The sequence below is a fragment of the Podarcis filfolensis genome (genome assembly GCF_964270895.1).
Source record: "Podarcis filfolensis genome assembly, chromosome: 13".
Classification (NCBI taxonomy): Eukaryota; Metazoa; Chordata; class Lepidosauria; order Squamata; family Lacertidae; genus Podarcis; species Podarcis filfolensis.
This window is the reverse complement of record NC_139615.1, coordinates 6,643,943-6,662,357: the sequence shown is the minus strand read 5'-3', so window position 1 is coordinate 6,662,357 and position 18,415 is coordinate 6,643,943. Positions and strand designations below refer to the sequence as shown.

At 51.1% G+C, this 18,415-nt stretch overlaps 2 protein-coding genes across 2 annotated transcripts; both read left to right on the top strand.

Annotated features, from left to right (window-relative positions):
* Positions 1-4,892: 4,892 nt before the first annotated feature.
* LOC310746986 (uncharacterized protein) lies at positions 4,893-8,847 on the top strand. The gene is made up of 3 exons (XM_083581272.1): positions 4,893-5,078; positions 6,949-7,190; positions 8,373-8,847. The coding sequence occupies exons 1-3, from the start codon at positions 5,061-5,063 to the stop codon at positions 8,638-8,640; spliced, it is 528 nt and encodes a 175-aa protein (XP_083437398.1). The 5' UTR covers positions 4,893-5,060; the 3' UTR covers positions 8,641-8,847.
* Positions 8,848-12,001: 3,154 nt separating this feature from the next.
* Positions 12,002-17,302, top strand: CMTM5 (CKLF like MARVEL transmembrane domain containing 5). The gene is made up of 5 exons (XM_083581286.1): positions 12,002-12,615; positions 14,760-14,912; positions 15,442-15,537; positions 15,818-15,896; positions 16,951-17,302. The coding sequence occupies exons 1-5, from the start codon at positions 12,517-12,519 to the stop codon at positions 16,965-16,967; spliced, it is 444 nt and encodes a 147-aa protein (XP_083437412.1). The 5' UTR covers positions 12,002-12,516; the 3' UTR covers positions 16,968-17,302.
* Positions 17,303-18,415: the final 1,113 nt, after the last annotated feature.

The window sequence follows — 18,415 nt, the reverse complement described above, 5'->3', positions numbered from 1 at the left end:
ATTCAAAACCAGCCAAGGAGTCCAGTTCACTTTGTTGCGTCTTCAAATACTTTGTAAAGGGTTCCCATTCATCCTTAAAGTCACAGTTATCCTTGTCCCATAGCTTGTATGTCAGTCTTGCCAGTTCTGCATAGTCCATCAATTTTTCTTGCCATGATTCTTTAGTTGGGGTTTCTTCAGTCTTCCATCCTTGTGCTATCAAAACTCTCGTGGCCGTTGTCGCATACATGAAGATGTAGTAAAAAACAGGTTGAGCAAGTTGTACCTCATGGGTTGTGGCCGGCGGAGAGATGGTGAGGTGCTGGGGTGTTTGGGTGCCAGAAGCAGGTCAGGGATAACACACATGGTGTTAGTGAAATTAACTCTTTATTCAAATAAATAAACAGCTCAGGAGGCCAGGCCTGGTGAGCTCAGCTTCTCTTCCCAGTAGATCTTGCCCCAATGATGCAGTTGCAAGGGCCAAAAGTCTCCGCCTTCCCTCCTCTTCTCCTGAGTCCTTCCCAAGCAATCTGAGACTCCTTCAAGGGGTCTGGCTCTGCTTCGCCCTCTACATGCCTCTCCTGGTTCTGGGAGACCAGGAGGGAGGGGAGCTGGTCGTCCTGGTTCCTTCAGCATCTCTGCCTCTTGAGCCTTGCTCCTCTCCAGCCTCATCTCCTCTCTCTGGACTGCTTTCTGCCACCGACTCTTCCTGCTCACGAAACCCTGTTACCTCTTCCTCCCAGTCTGCTCTCTCTTCACCCTCTGGCCACTCATCGTCATCCCAATACCATCAACCCCCTGGCTCTGAGCCTTCTTCCCCTGGGGGTTCTGCAGCCGGTCCCTGCCACCGCTCCATGATTTTGGGTAGAAGCTGAACAGCTAAGGGCTCATCTACACTTCTGCTTTCGCCCTTGCCCCTCTCCTTTCCTGGGGAAAATCCATTCTTTAGTGCTAAATCGGAGCAAACATCAATTCGGACAAAACCCAAATTACAATTTGCTCTGATTGAGTGCTGAAGAGCGCTTTTCCTTAGGGCACAGCAGAGGGGCGTGAATGAGCCATAGGATGACATGTGTTTGCCTATAGTGTTTGTCTCACAGACTCTTGGGCTGTCCTATAATGCATCCCTGAGTAAATTCTGGCCAATTGGGAATCTGAGATGAGCCTCCATACTTGAACCCACAGAAACAAACTTCCCCACCGAGATGTGGCATGAAAAACAAGGTGTCCCGTTTTGGGAGGGGCACTTGGAAGGTATGTTCTCATTTTCTCTGGGTCTCAACAGCCCCTGGTTTGACCTACCAAACCTCACCACAGGAATCTGTTTCAAAGTCAAATATCCATCCTTATAATATGTACAGTTGTGACACAGGCAGGGTTTTCAAGAGCATGTGCAGTGAACCACTCACACACACACACCCCACAACACTGAGTTGTCACACGACCCACAAACAAGGGTCTGCAGCTCCAGGAAGGATTCCATACCTGTACCTACATTTCAAATATAACCGCCGATTATGGAAAACAACTCCAGGCTTGGCAGTGCCAAGTGTGCGCTGCCACAGCCGAAGATGCCGTACATACCTATGAAGAAGAAGAAGAAGAGTTTGGATTTGATATCCCGCCTTTCACTCCCTTTAAGGAGTCTCAAAGCGGCTAACATTCTCCTTTCCCTTCCTCCCCCACAACAAACACTCTGTGAGGTGAGTGGGGCTGAGAGACTTCAGAGAAGTGTGACTGGCCCAAGGTCACCCAGCAGCTGCATGTGGAGGAGCGGAGACGCGAACCCAGTTCACCAGATTACGAGTCCACCGCTCTTAACCACTACACCACACTGGCTCCCTAAAGGAATAGCCTGGCCTAGTGGCAAGAGAGCATGGCACCACATTCCACACACAAACCCGGTTCAAGGCCTTTGGGCCCCAGTCAACTGTGAGCAGGAAGAAATTCAACAGGTGAAGTGTTTGGCCGCCACTGCCTTGCTGAACACCATTTCTTGTGATATTTCTGCAGGGCAGCTGTTCTGGGCATCCTATCTGCGCCAAAAAGCAAATTACCCATTGGATTTCTGCCTGCTGCTGAGCAGATCGAGTTGCAGAAGCCTGGCAAAGGGGGAAAGGTGGTACCCTGCTCTCTAACCCTCGAGGTATGGGCAGCATCTTTGGGAAACCTCAGTGCCACTGAGCCTGCGGCTGATTTGGGTTCTCCAGAATCAGTGGTTGTGCATGCAAAGTAAGGAAGGGTATCAGATCCTTCCTGGAAAAACCTACATTTGTGTGGGGGGGGGTTATGAGTGAAGAGGGGTGGCACTCTGCACATGTCCATTGAGGCCTTACCTCGGGTATTGGTGCACACATTCTAGGGCAGAGATTTGAGAGATCTGAGGGGTGAGACTTGAGGCTGCTTAAACCCGAAGAAATTTAGAGATCACTGCTCCCCCAGCTTCATTCCCCGTGATCCACCCATCCCTGATATCCCTCTTCTCGGGATTCCCACTCTGTTTACTTTGCTATGGTTACCCATCGTATTATTGCAGGCATTTTCCTGCCGGTCAAAACCTCAGAGATGCAAATCTCCCGCAATAGCCATGGAAAGCCGGCTGGGATTTATCTCTGAAACAAAGTGAAGCAGGTGTCCCTGGGAGACAGGAGGGAAACCTCTGGCGAGTAGGTGTACCTGGGGGAAAGGTCTCCCCCTCACCTGATCCACCCTTTCTGCAGAAATGCCTTGGTGACACAAAAAATGGGTCGTGTGGTTGTTAACGTAAATATTTCCCTCCAGCTTCGACTAGGACATAATTTGAATGAGGGCTGGACAGACAGGAATTATGGGGTGGTGAGGAGGAGGAAGAGAGACAGGGGACTGGGCGGGGGGGGGCAGTATGTATTATTGTGAGTTTGGGCAGGGGTAGGCTGTGTGCCTGAACCCCCTTCTAATTCCAGGATCCTGCACAGGTTCAATTCCTGGAATAGCCAGGCTACTTTCCAGGTGAGGAAATGGCCTAAATACAGAACCTCAAGGGAACAAAGGAAATGGCTCTGTGCATTAGCGGAGCAAGAAGCAACATCATTGTCTCTGGCAAAGTCCCGCCCTCCCCCTGAAAGTCAGCTTTGCCTTTTAGCAGCCCTCTCCGCTTCCGGGGGCTTAACCCCCCCCCCCACCCCCAATTCCCTCTTGCTGTGTTTATCCCAGCAGATCTGTTTCCCTTGCAAGATGCCTTCACCCTGCCCACGCATCAAACTGCTTGCCTGAGGGGACATCCCTCCGCCAGGACCACACCTTGACCACACGGCCTGGGCTCTCTGCCAGAACCAGGACGGGGGTGGACTCTGGACCGAGCAGGTGGACGGGGGGCAGCTCAGCTCCTGAGCTCAGCATCTCGATCTTTCTGGAGGCCGTGGGGTCTGGCTGGTGTGCTGCCACCCCTGGGAGCTGAGATGCCAGGGACCCAGAGAGCCTGGGCGAAGGTCAAGGCTAGCCACACATTTCCAGGTTGCAGGGCCCCCTCCTCCTGGCCCAGCTGGGGGGCCAACCCCATTGTAATGAACTGGGTGGCCCCAGAGGAATGGTGGGAGCAACCAGCTGGGGGACCCCCAAGGGAAGATGGCTCAGAGCCTGAGGATCAGCAGTCGGAGGGAGAAGACTGTGGGGGGGAAGGTGTCAGGGACGGAAGAGGCAACAGGGTTTAGCGAGTGGGGAGAGTCTGGCCGAAATTGAAGCAGGAGAGGAGGGAGGCCAAGAGGCAGAGAGGGGTCAGACTGGAACAGAGTCCTGGATGTCTCCCCCTCCTGCTGCCACAAGCTCCCCTCCACCTGGTCTCCTGGAGCCAGTAGAGGCATGAAAAGGGCGGAGGAGAGGTTGGCTTCACGCTGGCGCAGTCTCTGATTGCTTGGGGCAAACCCTGGAGAGGAGGGGCAGCTGTGGGGAGGCAAGATCCCTTAGTCTCAGCACTGCTTCCTGGAGGCAAGACCTGCCAGAGAGGAGTCGCTGTGCTCACGAGGCCTGACACCCCTCTGCAGAACATAGTTTTGCTAATGAAGAGTTAACTGGAACAAGCACATTGTGATCTATTGCTGGCTCGCTCTTGACCCCATGAAGCTATTCCCCATCCATGACTCCATGTACTTCCAAGAAGAGAGGGGGCATTAAACGTTCTCAGCCCCCATTGCTCAGTGCTGGTGCAACAGCCCTTTGAGGGAGAGCCTTGCAGCAAGCTGTGGAGCATCAGAGAGAACCTCCATGGTCAGGGGCAGTCTGTCTTCTCTGAATGCCAGGTAGCAGGGAGGAGCCAACAGGGAAGAACTCACACTCTCATGGCTCATCTTGGGTTTTCTTGAATAGTGTCTGCTCTCAGGAGAAAGACTCTGGATTCAGAGTTCAATAAGACAAGTCTGCCTGGATGAGGCCGATGACCTGTTGGCTCCAGCATCCTGTTCTCTCACTGGCCAATCAGATGCCCCAGAGGGAAACAGGCAAACAGGACCTGAGCACAACAGACGGACGCTGGGCAATCGGTCCTGATCCAAGAGGGCTCCTCTGATCTTCTCAGAGAAATTGCAAGGTGCGTTCATTCTAGAGATGATGCTCCAAGCGAGAATTTCTCCATCCTTATCTAGTTCATGGCACAAACTCTTGGGTGCTTGTGGGTCAAATGTCTGGACCAGAAGATTTAATCTGTAAAAAGTCAAAGCAAGTTATGAATAGGTGGGAAAGTCCTGCTATTGAAAAATTAATCTCATCTTGGAAGGAAGGAAGGAAGGAAGGAAGGAAGGAAGAAGGAAGGATGGAAGGCAGGCAGGCAGGCAAATTCAATTTTCTCAGGTGCTAATATCGCACTGGGCTTGATGCCTCCTTGATCCTGGGGGCACCTTCTATTACCCATCCAGCATAAGGTACACAAAAGAGACATTGATTATACGTTCAGGAAACAGGCGCTCAGTTCCTTTTTTTATTATTCCAAAATTTGCATGGAATAAATGAATGGAATCTTGCAGGCGATAAAATAGGGATCCCGAGGCCCAGAGTGACAGCAGTTCCCTGAGCCGTCTACAGACACGAGGTCCTGCTCCCGGAGATCTGACATGGAGAAGACTCAGCTGGTAAGGGCACCAATCCTGCTCCTTACACGGAGGGAAGGGGCAGGGGGAAGGCTGAAGCAGGGTCCACGGGGAGGCCCTTTGGGTTCTGCTGCTAGTTCCCAGAGATGTTTAGGGGGCTAGGAATTGTGCTCTTGACTTCCAAGCATAATAACAGATGTATAGCCACCATCCTCAAAACCTTCAACCCTCTCTCATAAGAACCTAAGGAGGGTCTTCTTGGATCCAAGCGGAGATCCATTCGGCTTCTGAGAGGAGGCAACCAGATGATCTTTCTGAGGCACTTGGAGGCCCAGCCACCTCCCGCTCTTCCTTGCCAGTAGCTGCTATTCAGAGGTAGAGTGCTGCTGGGCTTGGGGGTTCCATTTTTGTCATTAAGGCTGAGAGCTGTCCAAGGGCCTTCCCTCCTCCGCCACGCCTTCGCCTGATCCCCCTGTCAAAGCCACGTCAGCCTGTGGCCTTCGGACATCTTGTGGAGTGTGGGGAATTTTTTTAACACCGCCTCCCCAGCATTCCTCATATGGGCCAACCTGGCTGGGACTGGTGAGAGTGGTAGCTGTAAATATAACCGGAGGGCAACCCCTTGATTTATCATCTTGTCCACCTTTCTCAAGTTTCCTTTCTGCGATGACTCCCAGTCTAGTTTCTCAAACTTGGGTCTCCACTGTTGTTGGACTACAACTCCCATCATCCCTAGGAAGCAGGACCAGGGGTCAGGGACGATGGGTGTTGTAGTCTAGCCGCACAAACTTGGTCTCCCCCACCCGATCTAAATGGAATCTGATTTTGGCTCATTCGTTGTGCTCTATATTATTCATTGACTCCTCATCAGTTTAATTTCTGTCCGTCTGGAAACTTGGTAGGCATGAGGTGGGACTAGGGACACAGAAGCCATATTGATCCCTGTATTCTGGAGACGGGAATGAATTTCCACTCCCAGTTCACTCGGTCTAGTGACTGTGTGGGGCTGCCCCACTTTGCTCCCTGGCTCATTGAGGTCAGCTAGAAAAAGAGGAGAGAGAGCAAAGGCCACTTTGTCCGAAGGGCAAGCATTGTCCTGACTTTGGCACGTGAGATTTCCAAATGGGGGGCGAATGGCTGGGCTGGGAGTCTGAATTCCCCCCCCCCACTAAGGGGTGAGCACCCTAAATGTAAAAAAAGTAGCATGTCAGGGAAATAGGACTAACCCAGCCTTGTCCCTTATATGCTAGATTTTGATGTGCAAGGAAATTGCGGCTGTTTTCTTCTTCCTTCTATCCCTCTCATGGGGAGGATTCCAATTTTGCTTACGCATTTCTTCAGAAAGACTGACAAGCAGCTTAATCAAAGAGCTCCAAGTGGTGTGTGTGTGGGGGGGGGAATGCACATAAAACACAGCTTCAATTTTAAATGTGTATCTATAACTGTATACCTATATAGATATATTGCATTGTTATATATAAAATATATCATTTACTATATAATATACTTATATTAGAGCATGGATATAATCATAGATATCGGATCATATATATAGAATGCATTTAAAATTATTTTATTTTACAAAAATGTATACCACCCTGTCAGCAGGTTGAAATGACACAGTCCAGGAAAGACTCTACCACTTGATTCTGCCAATTTGGCAGGCAGGTTTTTGGAGAGATCCCTGCCCACGTTATTCTGGGAATAGAATACTCCAACTTTGGAAGGCTGTGAGGAAAAGGGGGTGGGAAATGGGCTGCTAGATTTCTCTGTAAGGCAAATGAATGTTTTGAGCAGTCCCATTTGGGCTGTTCCACCAGGACCAGTTGTGACCCCTGCCCCCTCTTGCCCTTCCTTCCTTCCTTCCTTCCTTCCTTCCTTCCTTCCTTCCTTCCTTCCTTCCTTCTCCTAGGCTGCGATGTGCTTCCTGCTCTCGACGTTTGTGGCCAGCCAGGCCTTCCAATGCATGTCCTCCTCCAACTGTTGTGAAGAGACGACACTCAATGAAGTCGTGAAGAAACTTACTAACCATTCCTCCCAGTCCGCCCAGTCCGCCCATTCTGCCCGTTCCTCCCGGTCTGTGTCTTCCTCTGACGACTGCCGCTCGATTCCTTGTGTAAAGAACATGGCCTCCAGTTCTCCTTGGCGATATGTGTAAGAAAGAACAATTGTACCTTTTATTCCTTTGCCCCCTCATCCGTCCTATTTTCATAGAATCGGAGAGTTGGAAGGGACCTCCAGGGTCCTCTAGTCCACCCCGCCCCCTGCAATGCAGGCATCTCCAAGTGTGGTCTCCCATCCAATTTGAAACCATACCGGACCCTGTTTAGCTTTCCAAATGTGCTTGCAGTTTTATTGCTCCACCACCGACTGGAAATAAAGAGGCATCCCTTTTGGCCCTGCCAGGCACTACCAACAGTGCCCTCTAGATTTCCCAGAGGGCTCAGCTGGTTAGAGCAGGGTGCTGAGGGGGCCGAGGTTGCAGCTTCAATCCCTGAAGGGGACAGCTGCATATTCCTGCCTCGCAGGGACTGGTTGCTCCTCAGGGTCCCTTCCAGTCAGACCAGTTTCAGGGGTGACTGGAGTTCCTTTCCAAGATATCTGGAGGGCACCAGGTTCTGGACATAGCTGTCAACTTACAGATTTGAAAATAAGGGACCAGCAGCCTTAAAAATAAGGGACCAGCAGCCAAAATAAGGGACCTGCAGCCTCACCTGTTCCACGCACTCCAGTCTTCCTGTCCTCCTGCAGTCTGGTCAAACGCATGCTGGGTAGCTTCGAGAACACTGTCCAACCAACTTTGTAACCAGAGGTTCAACTGAATAGAATCTGAATCACATGCACCACAAGGCCTATGCAGCCTCAACTTAAGATGGCTCCCTGGCCTGGCTTTGCACTGCAAAGTTTGCAGCAGCACGTGCAACAAAATGGCATCCAGCATTCAAAACCCTCCTCAGCTTGCATTAACTAGCCACACACAAGCCGGCAGGGAGGGAGGGAGAGGAGCTGCTTCCTTTGAAATTTAAGGGACATCATTTAAGGGACATTTAAGGGACATCCATCAATAAGGGACAGCAGCGGGACATGGCGCTGGAATAAGGGACTGTCCCTTCAAATAAGGGACACTTGACAGCTATGGTTCTGGAAGGCAAATCTAACCCAGCATTAGTCCCCCAAAGCTCCTCATCCCACACTTATATTTTATATTATTTTATATTTTATATTTTAATTTCTCCTTTGCTCCGCAACCAGCATCCCAGTGCATTCCCCCATCAGACCACCATCCAGTCCAAAATGGCTCAAAGACAGACCTGTCCTTTCTCTTGCCTCCCCCAGGGAAGACATTGAGGACTCCCGCTACCCTCGACTCCTCCGGAAAGCCCAGTGTATCTGCCAAGATTCCTGCGTCTCCTTGAGGCACCCTGTGGAAAATGCCACCCAAAAGATCTTCGTCCGGAAGGAGGGAAACGGGGTGTCCGTCCCAATCTTTGCTGACATGACCGTCTACTATCGGAGGCCTTGTGCGAATGTCGACAAGTTCTTCTACCTTGAGCGGCAGAAATATCCTTTGCCTGTGGCCTGCACCTGTGTGGCCACACAGTGAGGCTTCGAAGCGGGAAGGGGATCCCCAGAGCAAGACCGTGGATGGGATTCAGAGGGAGGGAGCCTCTGAACATGTGCAGAGTTCATTTCCCTCACAGGCTGCCACCCGCCTGTCCACCCACAGGACCTGGGTACACCAGAACCTCACTGTCTCTTTGCTCATTTCTAACTTCAGAATTAATTGCAGTGAAAAGGAAAAGCTCCCTCAAGTGACATTAGAGAATAAAGGTAGCGAGAGGCAAACAAAATGGCAACGGGGGAAATGTTCACGCATGAATTGTTGCAGGAGCAACTTGTTACAGAAGAATATCCCCTGATTAGCCTTGCCATCCCCTATCCTGGCTTGTACGTGTGACCCTCTGCTCATCCCCATAGCTAGCAATGCCCACATTTATAGGTCAGGATCATTTCTCAACTATTTGTAGGCTTGCACTAAAATCCACTGTCTCTTATCTGCTGTCTCAAAGAAATGTAACCATCTTGCCTTTTTTATTTTAAATTTTTCAATAAAACATTCCAAACACAGCAGAATGTGTTTTGCCATTTTAATCCAGAGGAAACAGGACTCCACCTCCCTTTGAGGGCGGTTGGGCTAGATCAGGGTCCTCAAACTTTTTAAACAGGGGGCCAGTTCACTGTCCCTCCGACACTGTTGGGGTCCGGACTATAGTTTGAAAAAAATATGAACGAATTCCTATGCACATTGCACATATTTTATTTGCGGTGTACAAAAAACAGGAAAAACAATACAATATTTAAAACGGAGAACGATTTGAATCAACATAAACTCAGAAGTATTTCAATGGGGAGTATGGGCCTGCTTTTGGCTAATGAGGTGGTCAATATCCGGTTCCACATTTGTCACTGCTAGTCGTAGCAAGTGATGCAAGATTACCAAAGTGTCGTCCCCTGGTCTTTCTCAGCTGCATGAAGAAGAGGAAAATACCTCACAATGTCAATGAGGAGAAAATTGTCTGTGCTTGAGTATAACCTTGTTTGATTTCTTGCGATGTTCAGTTGTCTGGTTTGCTACTTTGCAAAATACTAATAAACCACCTCATGGCGAGAGAGAGGGAGAGAGAGGAAAAAAGAGAGAGAAATGAGAATGTAGCCTCGACTGAGGTAAAACTAAAAGCCGTCCCTCCCAGCACAGGCTAGGCTAGGCGTGCCCCGGTCTCTCTCACCCCAGGAGTGCGGCCACCACAAGCCCAGCCAAGTGCTCCTCTGAGGCGAAAGAACGGGCGGGTGAGCGCGGGAGCGCGTTTTGATCTCAGGCCTCGCCACTGCCTCTCTTCCTTCTCCGAATGGCAGAGAAGGGCTCCTCGCGATGGCGCCCGTAACGTCGCTGACCAGCTTCTTCCTTTCCTTTCCTTCTCCCTTTTCTCCTCTCCTTCATGCAGTGTGGGGAGGGAGGATGGAAATGCGTGTAGACCCGTTAGCAGCGGCTCTCAACTTGTGGGTCCCCAGATGTTGTTGGACTACAACTCCCATCATCCCTGAGCTCTGGCCTTGCTAGCTAGGGGTGATGGGAGTTGCAGTTCAACAACATCTGGGGACCCACAGGTTGAGAAAGGCTGCGTTAGAGGGCCGGGTTCAGGACCCTTGAGGGCCGGATGCAGCCCGCGGCCCGTAGTATGAGGACCCCTGGGCTAGGGGATCCACTGGGTCCCTTCCAACTCAGCCCTTCTACGATTCTGTGATTCCCTGCGGATGATATGTCGATGGCCCCCACGCCTCTGCTGCTGACTCTACCTTGCCTTGAGAGTCCCAGACTTATCCCAAGGAATATCTTTTCCTCTCCCTCCACTTTCATCTCTCACCAAAGTGTGCTGACTGCTCCCGTCTTAGATGAAGCTGTTACACCACTTTTCCTTTGGGAATATACTTAAGGCTTAATGGATCCACACTGCTACCTGCAACGATGATGTCACGGTGCCTGCCGCGTGATGTCATCATACTTGCCACCACCCCAGAGCACAGAGAACCAGCTTGTGCCGTGAATTTGCCACGTTTCAATGTCACTCAGCTTCGTTTGGGGCAAGAATCTGGTGCAGGGAGCAGCTGTTGAACAGACAGAAATATCACAGGTGATGCAAGACAGTACACAGGAAAGAGAATGCACCACCTGTTGCATTTCCTCCTGCTGCACACAAGATCCAGGCTCAGAAGTCCAGCAAGGGCGGCGGGAGATGGTATCCCGCTCTCTAACCACTGGGCGATGCTACCTCCCAAGGTCTATGTGGCTTATCTGGCTTCAATGAGAGAGATGGTAAGCTGGATATTACAGACACCAAACTCCCCCGTACTAGTGCCAACATTTTCCAGGCAAGAAAAGGTGTGAAAACCTTCCTGGGACTTCGTTCCTTTGTGTGTGAGTTGTAGCTACACAGTGATAGGTGTGGTGGCACTCTGCACATGCTCAAAGAGGCCTTGCCTGTGTTGGTTACTGTACATATTCTTGGATGGAACTTTCCGGGACTGAGATTTTGGAAGGTGGAATCCGAGGCTGCCTGGGCCCAGGGAAAAGGAGAGCTCACTATCCCCCAGTGCCCCATAATTCACATCCATAGCATTCCCGTTCTTGGGATTCCCACTCTGTTTACTTTGCCATGGTTACCCAGCGTATTATCACAGGTATTTTCCTGCCCGTCTAAACTGCGGAGTGAGATGCAAATCTCCTGCAGTAGCCATGGAAAGCCGGCTGGGATTTCCTTCCGAAACAAAGTGACACGGATGTCCCTGGGAGACAGGAGAAAAACCTCTGGCAAGTGGGGGGGGGGGTGAAGGGGGCTCTGCCCCACCCAGGAACACCTCCATGACACATCAGAGCCAAGGGAATCCTGGAGAAAGAAAACAGTAAGGCAGTGGTTTTCAACCGTTTTGAGTCCATGGCTCCCAACACTTACATTTGCCTGGATGGCCTAGTTAGTTAGAGCATAGTGCTGACAGTACCAGGGTTGCAGGTTCGAATCCCGGATGGGACAGCTGGATTAGAGGGGGGGACTTCCAACAGCTCTGTGATTCTTCTTGATCACTCCTGCCCCATTTGTGCCCTTGCCCCCGATCCACTGCGCCTGGCTTTCTGAATCAGAGAACCTTAAAGACATCATTGATTTTTCGCAACTCCCAAGGAAACCTTTCCAAGAGAGCAGGACGCGCCCTGCCCTCTTCATCCAGCGACCCCTACTGGCGGAAAAGCCCAAGTCCCTTTCCCCAGTGCCCTAGGCGCCTCCCCTGCTCTCTACCGCCCCCTGACGGCCTTTTCTCGCCACTGCAGCCCCCGGGCCCGTCCAAGCAACCCCCCCCCCGCCCCACACTTCTTTCTTTTCCTCCCACGCTCTTGCAAAGCATCTGAACGGGTCGCGGCGGAGAGAATGCGGCCCATTCACTTCTGCCCTCCGGCCTCCCGTCCCCCCAGACAATGCGGCCCTTGTTCTCCCCGGGGCAGTCCGTTCCTGGCCCTCGAGAGACAATCCCCCTCCTTGTCCGGCCATGGGGTGGGGGGCTGAGTGGGCAGGTGGGCCCAGAGACCCGCCACCCGCGCCACGGCCACCCCTGGTGGTCCTGGGGGCCGGAGAGGCACTCGGGGGCCAGAAGGCAGAGTCTCCCTTCTGGAGCCTGGACGGGGCGGACCCTTTCGTTCCTCTCCATCCTTTCCCTTCATTTCATTTTTCCTCCTCTTCTCCCTCCAGCCCCCTTTCTTCGGGCTTCCTCCCCGCCTCCCCGGCGTGGAAATCCGGCTGGGTGCCAGGTGTAGAGAAACAGGCCCCGTCTTTCATCTCCCTCCCCCCTCTTTTTTTCCTTGGGTCTCTCTCCCCCCACCCTCGACCCACTTTCCCCAGCAGCGCCCTCCCTCCGGCCAGAGGCAGCCAGCAGGATGGGCGAGCCCCAAGAGGGACCTGGGGGGCTGCGGGGCTTCTCCCTCGACAAGGACTTCCTGCGCTCCCCCAAGGGGGTGGTGATGGAGGCAGAGCTGGTAACGGAAGACCCCCACCCACCGCACCCTCCTCCTCCTTCCCTGCTCCCCCCCTGCTTCTCCCCCCCCCTCTTTTCACCCAACACTTTCTCTCCATCCTCTTAAGTCGGTGGTGCCATGAACTAATATTTTTTAAACTCCGGAGTCTGGACTTAAAATGGTCTTCTGGGGAAGCCCCTCTCTGAACTGTTCAGGGATCAGGTTTCACTTAGCTAATTCAGAAGTGGGTCTGCCAGCTAGCCAATCCTGCTGGGGGGGTGTTATTTGTGGGGGTGGGGTAAGGTCCGGCTCGTTCTTTTGAGTGGGGCCCTATCCTGGTGGCCCCTCTCTCCTTGCTTTCCTTCTGCCTTTCTTCATTAATTCATTCATTTGATTCATCCCCTCCTTTTTAGAACTTTACCTTTTTCTTCTTCTCCGCTTTCCCCAATCGTTCCTCTTTTCTTTTTGCATAAAACTAAAGAATTGGAGAGTTAGAAGAGTCTCGTCTAGTGCAACCCCTTGCAGTGCAGAAACCTCTGCTTTTCTTAATTCCTGCTTCGCAGACCTTTTTCTTTTTCCTCTGTTTGTCTTTCAATCCTTCCATTTGGCTGGCTTAATTTTCATTCCCTCCCTGCTAATTCCTGTGAATCCTGTGAATGCCTTTTTTTGCTCCCCCTCCATTCTTTGGGAGGGGGTTCTCCTCTTTGATGGAGGCTTGGGTGGGTGGGGGTCCACTTCTTTATCCAAAATGTATAGCCCAGAGCTGGGGTAGGGAAGACAGTGGTTTTAAGGCAGGGACTGTGGGGGGATAGGGCTTATGGGAAATTTTATTCCAAAAGTCTGCGCCATGGGGTGGATGAAGAAATGAGAGGGGGACAAGTTTTTGCTTTGAACAAAACCACTGATTTTCCACTGGCCCTGAGCACAGGTTGATTATCTTTGTGTATCCATCATATACACATTATTATCATTATTATATATATTGATCTATAGAATCCAAAAAACGAAAGCACAGGTCTATGCGAGTGTCTGGATCCCATACATTCAAAGTTTCTTTTTTTAAATCCTCTTTTAAAAAAATGAATTGCTTTGATTGTGATCATGGTCCCCTTTCTAATTATGGACCACACTCCCATTCCTTCTTGATATCTTTTATTATCAGCTCAGTAAATCACATAGCTAGTTCCAATACTTCTTACTGACAATTACGACAACTTTTCCTTTTTTAAAAAAAAACCCAAAACATTTTTTCTTTCGTTTCTTTTTTCTGAAACTCGTTTGCTGTTACAGGTATTAAATTTCAATTCAAATATTTTTTTTGGGGGGGGGTAGAAACCAAATATTTGGGGGGGGCACTTTTGGGTAAGGGGAGAGCAGCCAAAATGTAGAATCATAGAGTTGCATCTAGCCCAACCCCCTTGCAATGCAGGGATCTCAGCTAAAACATCCCTGACAGAGAGCCACCCAACCTCTGCTTAAAAACCTCCAGTGGAGAGGAGACCATGGCAGTGGGGTCCGCTTTTGAGTTCTCCAGAAATCTTCATGGGGGAGCTGTCACTCAAAGCACGGGGCAGCGTTTCGCCTGAAAGGTATTTTAGAAGGATGGAAGTGGTGGGAGTACAGTGGTACCTCGGGTTAAGTATTTAATTTGTTCCAGAGGTCCGTTCTTAACCTGAAGCTGTTCTTAACTTGAAGCACCACTTTAGCTAATGGGGCCTCCTGCTGCCGCTGCACTGCTGCTGCGCGATTTCTGTTCTCATCCTGAAGCAAAGTTCTTAACCTGAGGTAATATTTCTGGGTTAGTGGAGTCTGTAACCTGAAGCGTATGTAATCCGAGGTACCACTGTAGTTTCTGCTGTTTTTTTTTTTTCAAAGGAAAATTTCCAAATCTGCAACACTGAGTGCAGAGCTAAGAGGAGAGATCATAAATCCAGAGCAAAGGTGTGGGATTTTTGTGTGTGTGAGGATGAAATCAGGCTACGAATTATGCCAACTGGGATCATTAATTGCTGGGACGGAGTGTGTGTGTGTGTGTGTGTGTGTGTGTGTGTGTGTAGAGTCCATCTCAAAAGAGTAGGATTCTATTTTATATATATGAAAGTGAGCCCCTTTGGGAATGCACATCACACTTGTCCTTTTGCCTCCCGCTTGCCCCCTTCCTCCAGGGCCTCTGCTTCCTGGTCTTCCTGTTGCTCACAGCTTCCATTTCCGCCTACATGGGTGCAGCCCTCCTGGAAGTGCTGGTGACACTGGCGTTCTTGGGATTGCGGGCGACGCACTACTACGAGCGCCTGACTCGCGTCAACTGGCCCTGCCTGGTGGGTAGCCATGCTTTCCCATTAATCTCCTTTGCAGGGCTTGGTCGTGCTCCCCGCGGCCAATGTCTTGCCGAAAGAGGCATTGGAGTCGACTGAGCAACACCGAAGCGCATTGACATGCCTTCCCCTGTGCCAGATTTCCTTCTCGTGCTGCAGCGGGACTGTAGCTTTGTCTGCCTTCCTGGATTGGATTTTGCCATTTGCACACTTTCTGGTACAGTGGTACCTCAGATTAAGTACTTAATTCGTTCCGGAGGTCCGTTCTTAACCTGAAACTGTTCTTAACCTGAAGCACCACTTTAGCTAATGGGGCCTCCTGCTGCTGCTGTGCCGCCACTGCACGATTTCTGTTCTCATCCTGAAGCAAAGTTCTTAACCTGAAGCACTATTTCTGGGTTAGTGGAGTCTGTAACCTGAAGCTTTTGAAACCTGAAGCATATGTAACCCGAGGTATCACTGTACTGGTTTCAACTGGTCTTCCTGCCCGCAGCTCAGCCCTTGATGACCCTCCTCTCTCCTCCCGCCACAGGATTTCCTTCGCTGCATCAGCGCCGCAATAGTCTTCACGGTAGTGGCCTTTGCCGTCATTGCTGCCAGCCACGAGGGATCTGCCGTGTCTGCCTTTGTGAGTTATCAACCCTCTCCCTACAAACTCCCCTTTCTGGCCACGCCCCTTATCGGAGCCCCTCCCCAAGGGGCGTGGCATATAAACAGACAGCCAACCCACTGCAAGGTAGGACTGTGTGGGTTCTGTCAGAGACCTGGCTCGACCTAAGATATCCTTCCAAATGTGGGGTGCTTGAGGGGTACCACCCCCCCAAAAAATTCCACCTTCCCCCAATCTGTTATCGTTCCCTCCCTTCCTACCTCCTGCCATTCACTCACAATTCTTGGTCCCTTTGCAGGTCTTCAGCCTGATTCTCATTGCCGTCTTCTGTTTCGACGCCTACAAAACATATAGGGCAGAAATGGGGGCGGACCAGGGTGAGTGGCGCCGGGGAGAGGGGTGGGTGCAATGGTGGCATGCATGGGGTTGAAAAACGGGGGCCTCCCTGCAGCGGTCAACGGAACGATCCTCAACGTGCCTGGCATTTTATACTAAATTTAAGAGGACAGGTCCCTGCCCCACTGAGCCTACAGTCTAAAGTTTGGCACAGCGTAAACAGGGGAAAGGGAGGGAAGTGGAGTGGGTGGATCAACCGAGAGACAGCATGTCAGGGGTCTCCAACAGTGCGCAGCGGTGCTCTTGAGTTCTTCCCCTGGTGCCCACGACACCCCTGAGCCCTTCCTCGCTGCCCCCTTGCTCATGGTGGTGGTGGTTACCTAGGATTACATAGAGTTGAAGGAGGAAGCTGGAAGAGTGACGCTCTGTCCCATTTCCTCTTTCAGCTCTATGTGCTTTTAAGGCTCAGGTCAGTCCTGCCTGATGCAACATTTACCGTATATTTCGCTCTATAAGACGCACCAGACCACAAGACGCACCTAGTTTTTGGAGGAGGAAAGCAAGAAAAAAAATATTCTGAATCTCAGAAGCCAGAACAGCAAGAGGGATTGCTGCGCAGTGAAAGCAGCAATCCCTCTTTCTGTTCTGGCTTCTGTGATAGCTGCGCAGCCTGCATTCGCTCCATAAGACGCACACACACTTCCCCTTACTTTTTAGGAGGGAAAAAGTGAGTCTTATGAAGCAAAAAATACGGTAGCTAGATCATTTGGAAAAGCAGAGTGTGCGTGCCTGCATTCATTCTCTCTTTCTCAGCACCTGCAATGCAACAATTTTTTCTAAACTTCCACGATGTTGCCTCCTACGCTCCTTTTCTCAGAACTTAAAAAGCCCCCAGGTGCTTCACCCTTCCTTCACCGGGTTTACTCTGAGGTGGGCTAGCAGCATTGAGCTTTGGCCGAGGGAGGGACAGAGAGGAAAGGCAGACCCACAGATGACGAAGAAAACAATGTACAACTTGCCATCCTCACGGCACGGTTGACTCTCCTCTGACCCAGAGATGCAACTGACCTTGTGAACGCTCTTTCTCTCTTGTAGACCCAGATCTGGGCTGAGGGTCCCTGCAATCAACACACAGCTGCTGCTGCTGCTGCTGCCCTACATCCCTCGCTCCCCTGCCCCACAGCCTTTCTGCAGCTTCCTTGACCCCTTCTTCCTCGCTCTGAAGACAATGCTTCTATCTTCTTCCCCAGGGACCAGTGGGGTGCTGCTCACTGTTTCTGTGGGAGCAAAGGCCCACCCCACAACAGACCCACTTTGCTGAATCCCACCCCCCATCAAACTGGAACGTGGATCCTGGGTGGCTGAGCTCCTGGGTGTCCCCCCCCCCTTCTTCCCTTTTGTATTTAACTTGATGAGGAGACGAAATTAAAAGGTGCTTTTAATATGGTACGCTGGCCTCTTATGTGCCCACACACGCACGAGTGGGGGATGCACATGCGTGAGTGTGAGCGCATGAATGTACGACCGCGGTGCTCAGGTCCCGTTTGTGGGCTTCTGGTCGTTGCTGTAATAACAGGATTTTGGGCTGGATGGGTTGCAGGCCTGATCCTGCGGCAGGACTCTTCGGATGCTCTTACGACTGGGCAAGGAGCACGTCCCACGAGTGGGGGTGCACAAAAAATCTTGGGCTTTTGTCTCTGCTCGCAAGTGCCTGAATTTGCGGGTGGCACACAGGGAGGCGCAGAGATGTGTGAATCTGAGGGAGTGTGCCAAAAGTGTGAGCTGAGAAAGAGGTGTGGAAGGAGGGTGATGGCTAGGAAAAAGAGAAGCAGAGCGTTGTGGAGGGGATAGTCTCTTGGTAGAGATGAAATGAGATAATGCTAAGGCAGGATGAAAAGGTGGACAGGTCCATGTACAATGGTATCTTGAGTTACGTTCCAGAGGTCTGTACTTAACCTGAAACTGTTCTTAACCTGAGACACCACTTTAGCTAATGGGGCCTCCCACTGCTGCTGTGCCACCGCCACGCGATTTCTGTTCTCATCCTGAAGCAAAGTTCTTAACCTGAGGTACTATTTCTGGGTTAGCAGAGTCTGTAACCTGAAGCGTCTGTAACCCGAGGTACCACTGTATTAAGTTGGAAACCATTGCCTGCAAGAGGCCCCACATAATGTTCACACTCTAACTCATGGGTAGGCAAACTAAAGCCCGGGGGCCGGATCTAGCCCAATCGCCTTCTCAATCCGGCCTGCAGATGGTCCAGGAATCAGCGTGTTTTCACATGAATAGAATGTGTGCTTTTATTTAAAATGCATCTCTGGGTTATTTGTGGGGCATAGGAATTCGTTTGTTTTTGGGTTTTTTCAAAATATAGTCCGGCCCCCCACAAGGTCTGAGGGACGGTGGACCAGCCCCCTGCTGAAAAAGTTTGCTGACCCCTGCTCTAACTTCTGAGCGTGGGAGGAAGGGGGAAATCCTGGCAGGGACGTCTCCTGTCAATGTTCAGTTTGACCACGAGAGGGAACAACTGACACCAGTAGGAGCCAGAGAAAGCTATTGA